Consider the following 6,000-nt stretch of genomic DNA (forward strand, 5'->3'; position numbering starts at 1 on the left):
GGCGCAGCGGGCAGGACAGGAGAGGTCTGCTGCACCGTGTGGGTCACTCCCTGGCCAGGACTTGCACTCATGTGGCAGTGGCTGCGGAGAGTCACAGTGCTATGCTCTAACCCGTTGTGCCACCAGGGAGGCCCTAAAGGTGAAATTTCACAGGGAAGCTGGGAAAAGACACTTCTATGGCTGCTTTGGCTCTGAGCTTTCTGGCACCTGAGGGGAAAAGAGAAACAATGAGCAGTAATATTTCGTTTCACTATTTGAACAAAAGAAATATATTGCGTGTCCGAAGGAGACAATGTTTTGAGAACCTAATTGTAGGAACATCCTGTGTATGGCTTTGTTTTGACTTCACTGCCGATGGCATGAAATCACTTCTTTTAGAAGATTCTAATGTTCCCCTAATCTATCCCTCTTACTTAGGTGAAGTACAAGGAGGATTATGAGCGGTCCAGAGGGAAACTCATCGGGGCGAATGGTGCCCAGGGGGATTCGCAAATAAGCCACTCGCTGCAAATGTCCAAGCTGCAGAGCGAGCTAGAGTATAAGAAGGGTCTCCAGGACTCCAGGTCTCAGTGCCACGTCTCCCTGGACATGAGCCAGCTGGTGCACGCCCGCCAGGCTCAGCGCCTCGCCACGGACGTGGGCTACAGGACAGCGCTGCACCACTTCACGGCTTTGCCCACAGACATGAAAGTGGAATGGGCCAAGAAGGCGTACAGCTTACAGAGCGACGTAAGCCGTGTGCACGCGCACGTGTGTGTGTGTGTGTGTGTGTGTGTGTGCTGGCGTGTCCCTTCAGGACCATCACTCATACATGTACATTTCTGGATCCCTAAGTGGCACCTTTCACCTTCCTGGTGGTTCAACTTTTATTCAACTAGGCCCATTTTACACGCTGTCCTACCGAACAGAAAACCCTAAAGCTACTTCTTCCTTCTCGGAATTCTGATCTACCTATATTTTTCATGTTTCTTTTTATTACCCCGGGGAGATGCATTTGTGGCCTGCCAGGCAAGCGCCCCATTGAGGCCTTCTCCAACTTCAGTGCCCCCTTTTTGAGAAGAATGACTCTCTGTCATCTCACACCCCGCCCCTTTCTCCTGACGTTCCCTCCCTGGTTCTGTTTTCTTTTGTCTTCACCAGACTCTGGTGCAACAAGGTAGGTGAACTGAAAAAGCAGGCCAGCTGAAGCCGAGCTGCCGCCTGCCTGGGGTTGGGGGGTGCAGGCAGTGTGGGCAGGTAGAGCTGATTCGGGATAGATGCATTACTACTTTTAGAGCAGTGACCATTTAAGTGGCTTCCCATTCAAAGGACTCCTTCAATGGCAAGTAGAGAAATGAGAAATACCGGGGCCCCACGCAGAGGTAGGAGGAAGACATCCGCACAGTGGGCAGCCTCGGCCGGCCGTCTTGTGAAATTCCCTCAAATAGCTCCCCACCTGGGTTCGGTTGTGAGTTCTCATCGCCTCCTCCCCTGCATGTCATTTTCAACAAGGAATCAGGGAAGCAGACAATAGGACCCTCTTCTTTCGAGGTAGACGTGAGTCTGTAATGAAGGCCGAGGTTGCCCCCCAGCCCCGCGGCACCCCCAGTGGAGGCAGGTGGGGCTGAGAGCCGCCGTCCCCGGGACCGTGCCAATTAAAGGGGGGATTCATTTACATTTTGGCGCGCTACCTGTGACTGTGCGGAAACGGATAAGACAAAAGTGGCATCTAATTTGACTCAGCTGGCACCAAGGCTTCTTCGGGGAGCCATTAATAGCCCCTTAAATGTCTGTGCTGCAACAATGGCCTGTCTTTTTTTCTCTCTCCTTTGTCAGAACCAATACAGGGCAGATGTGAAGTGGATGAAAGGCACAGGCTGGGTCGCCACCGGGTCATTAAATGTGGAGCAGGCGAAGAAGGCAGGAGAACTCATTAGCGAGGTGAGATTTCCTGACAGCATGCAACAGGCCTGGCTGCATTCGGCGAGCGGCATTTCTGTATAAAATTAAAATAATTTCCACTCAAAAGGCAGAGAAAAAGGCAGAGCCACATGAAAGGCCTCCAAACCCAGACTCGGGCTGGTAATTAGAGGGACAGCACATACCAAACACACACCAGTCAGGGGCCCGCAGAGCCCCAGCAAAAACAAAGTGGGTGACAAATGATATTATGAATAATAATGACAATCAAACGGAGCTCAATTGCTACCCACCAACTTACCTTTCTAATGAAGCAACACAGGAGAGATGATGAAAAGAGACATTTACTGCCCCCGGAAAGCCTCTTGTGATCGATACGCATCTCTCCCTGTCTCGCTCTGCCACTGTGTAAACAGTTTTTAAATGTTCTCGTGGTCTTCCCACGTGACGCTCGTGTCTCTGTTTTGGAGAGGGGCTTGCTTCTGCTCAAACCTCACGCCCACCCTCCTGGAGCTTCCCGAGCTGAGCCCGTAGGGAGACCCCTTTAGAAAATGCTGTTTCCTTGTATTGCAGGACAGTCTGGCCTAGCAGATCCCTGGTGAGGTTTTTCAGTCTCAGTGCCGTGCTGCTGAGATTTTGGCCTTTCTTTGGGGAGGCCGGGGTGGTTGTGGAGGGCTGTGCTGGGCCTCATTTGGGATCAGGTGGCATCCCTGGCCTCTGACCACAGGTGCCCGGAACTCCCTCTGCCAGCTGTGACAGCCACACCTGTCTCCACACTCTGCCAAAAGGGGGAGAGTGACCGACTGGCCACACCAGGCCAGGGGTGACCGTGGGCTTCTGCTCACATCTGTTGGGGGAGAGGTTGTCTCAGAAGGCCAGGGGGCATCTGTTTGGTCGCCTTCAGAGTAGCCTGATGTTCCTGGACTTTTTGTGGTAAAGAGGAGACCCCAATGGCTGTTGCCCCAGGAGACTTGGCCTTGACACAAGCCCTAGGACCTTTATCCCTCACGAATAGTTAAGACAGCAAGACACTGTGTTGGTATCTCAAACACAGTTGCCAGGCCATGCTGCTCCCCCATGGAAGAGGCCTGGGTTTCCTGTCACATCACCAAGCTGACTTCAAAAGTAGCTTCTCTGAGTTTGGTCTAAGTTTAATGAATACTCACTAATTCCAGACTCAGGAGACTCAGGGAGCTCAGAGGAGACTGTTCTGCCCTAAGTAGTTCATCTAATCATGCAAAGACCCCTTAGGAAGATGGACATGTGGAACCTCAGGGGGCAGAGAGGTTTGAGGAGTCATGAACCCAGAGTCACAACATGGGCAGGGCCCACCAGTGAAAAGACAAGAAGGCTAAAGACCACTGGATACATAATTTAGACAGCAACATGGTTCCTGCAGCCAAGTCTGGCAACCGGGAATGTTCTGGAAACCACTTGTGCTACTGGGTTTTCGTGTTCCATTTTACAATAGCTCAACCCACTTGCATATCTCCCACGATGGCCTTGCCTCATACACTCAGGCTTCAGCAGGGCAAGGCATCTCCAGCCACTCAAGCCAGTCACCTCATTTCTTGTTTGGTGACCAATTGGGCTGACCTCTACATTTCCAGATGGAATGTCGGGCACTATTGAAAGACCCACAGATGCACATGTTGAAAGAACCCAAGATGCACGTTTGTACACACAGACACACATGTACACACACACACACCCCTATCATTTAAAGCAGGAATCAGCAAACCTTACTTTGTAAAGGATCAATAATACATATTTTTGTCTTTATGGATTACATGGTTTCTGTTATTACTACTCAACTCAAGCTAGTATAGCATGAAAGCAGCCAGACTGTATTGCAATGAATGAGCACCAAGGTGTTCCAAGAAAACTTTATTTACAAAAACAAGGACTGGGCCAGATTTGGCTGGGTCTTCAGCTCTATCTTCTTAAGACCATTGCATATTCAAAAACCCAAACCTGACAAATGAGGATGTGTTTATAAAATCATTACACTTCTTAATTCCATAAAGATAATGACCTATTTAGTCTTCTGGATATGGACTTGATTTTTTTTTTAAGTAGGTATTTCATTTTAGCATGATTTTTAGAATACATCAAAATATATCTAGGTTATTTTTTTTACCACCATTTGCATTTTTTGTTAGTTTTTTTTTTATGTGTCAGTTTCTTTTAAATTTTATGATGACCTCTTGCAATAATAGCATCCCTTTCCTTGTTATTTTAACATTTTAAGAAATTATTGAGTAGGTTAACAGAACTGGATCCTGAAAGGATCGGGTAGTATGTACTCCATGTCTGTTCATTGCAAGGGTTTTGACTATGATAACCCCTGCCATTGTCCTTTTGAGGACAGAAAACAGAAAGCTTCATTTGCTAAGTGTAACTGTGAATGTTCTTTCTTGGGTGACTGAGACTTAGATATGTAAACAACCGCAGGACAGTATTTGAAACCTATAAAAAGAATTGAAACCTAAGTATGTCTCCCACCATAGTTTACTGACATAATTCTAATTTAGAGATGTTTTCTTTGCACCACGTAGAAATCCTCTAATGTTAATTGACATGAGGTTATTCTTAAATTGAAACAAATATTAACCTGAAGACACCTAGGATATAAAGATGGAGGAAGCCGAATAATAATTATGTTCACAAATTCACTCTAATCTCAAGCAACCTATGATTTTCTCTTTCAAATGGCATGAAAGAGCAGCACAAAATTCACAGCTTTGATCTTTTTCTGCTCAACAGAAGAAGTACCGTCAGCAACCAGATGCTTTGAAGTTTACCAGTATTAAAGACACTCCAGAGATGGTCCAGGCCAGAATTAGTTATACCCAAGCAGTGGATGTAAGTGATAATGTATATACGTTATGACTCGGAGAGCGGGCTCTTCTTTCAACGCTGCGATTGAAGCCGAGGGGTTCTTGGCTTGCTCCTTCTGTTGTTCTAAGGATGAAGGAGCTTCTGGTCCTTTGCAGAGGCACACCATAGCGGGTGTGCTTCCTCATTAGGATGCAAATGGGGTGTTACTGTTCTTAGGATGCCAGGTGTGGCTCCGCCACCCCACTGCCAGGGCTGCGGAGCTGCGATCCTTCTTCCCATTTGCATGTCTTGAAGATTGGTCTGTGGTGGGGCGGGAATTTCCCCCACTGCTTTTGTCTTAAAGCATTGTTTTCAGGACTGGAACTTTTGAGCACAATTCCTAGGTAGTGGGAATGTTGAAGCAATACTTGGGGCTTCTCGGGGACACCAGGGCAGGGAGTCTTCTCTCTGAATTTCCCAAAGACTTTGAAAATGACTTGGGTTTGATTTATGTACATGAGGTCATCTTTCTAGTCATTCCCCATACTTCCTTCATGCTGTGACACCAAGGACTGGCCTTTGTCCTCTCAGCACAGGGTTTGAGGGCGACTAAATTGATTGGTAAGGTCAGATAAAAATCCACGTTAGGGCATGGAGGAACCCAATTTGGCTGATTCTCCTGAGAGAGAGACCCACATTTGAAGATCTTTTAAGTATCTTCAAACCACTCGACTTACCTTGAGGGAAATTTACCAACCCCAGGGAGATGAGTTTCCGATTTGTTCCCATTGGGCAAGCTATTCCACCTTGTTTCACAGCTGTTCTGAAACATCCCGAGTGCCTGTCAGATTAAGTTATGGAATGATTTACAAACGGACAGACTTAGGGTTAGGAATGCGTAATTTCTCAAGCAGCCCATCAGACACAATTTGAGAAACACAGATGGTCAAACAAGACCTTTCAGAGGAAGAAAACTCACTATCTGCTTCTTCCTTCCTCTAGTCAACTCTAGGGGGCACTGCTGTGATACGCAGAAACTGCGACACAGCTAAAAAGATTTGGGAAGGAAAAGCCTGTTTAGAAACTTTCTCTGGTCGTGGCTGGTAGCATCTGTGTCATCTAACTACTAGGGTATCATAAACCCAAATCGGAGTCCCACAGAGGAGACAATTACCCACAAGGCTCAGGGAGAGGGGATGATAATCGAGGTGGGTCCAGGGGAAACCGGACCCCCAGAAGTGACATTGCTTCTCCTGGCTTCTGAATTTTGATGCCACCCCC

The 6,000-nt window shown here is 47.5% G+C and overlaps 1 protein-coding gene across 1 annotated transcript in view; it reads left to right on the forward strand.

Annotated features, from left to right (window-relative positions):
• Nucleotides 1-6,000, forward strand: part of NRAP (nebulin-related anchoring protein) — a 64,383-nt gene that overhangs the window by 32,272 nt on the left and 26,111 nt on the right. Inside the window, exons 23-25 of the mRNA XM_012723955.1 lie at nucleotides 418-729; nucleotides 1,816-1,920; nucleotides 4,666-4,764. Coding sequence (XP_012579409.1) covers nucleotides 418-729; nucleotides 1,816-1,920; nucleotides 4,666-4,764 — 516 coding nt within the window. The remainder of the gene's footprint in view (nucleotides 1-417; nucleotides 730-1,815; nucleotides 1,921-4,665; nucleotides 4,765-6,000) is intronic.

The sequence above is a fragment of the Condylura cristata genome, unplaced genomic scaffold (assembly GCF_000260355.1).
Source record: "Condylura cristata isolate star-nosed mole 26May11 unplaced genomic scaffold, ConCri1.0 scaffold00011, whole genome shotgun sequence".
Lineage (NCBI taxonomy): Eukaryota > Metazoa > Chordata > Mammalia > Eulipotyphla > Talpidae > Condylura > Condylura cristata.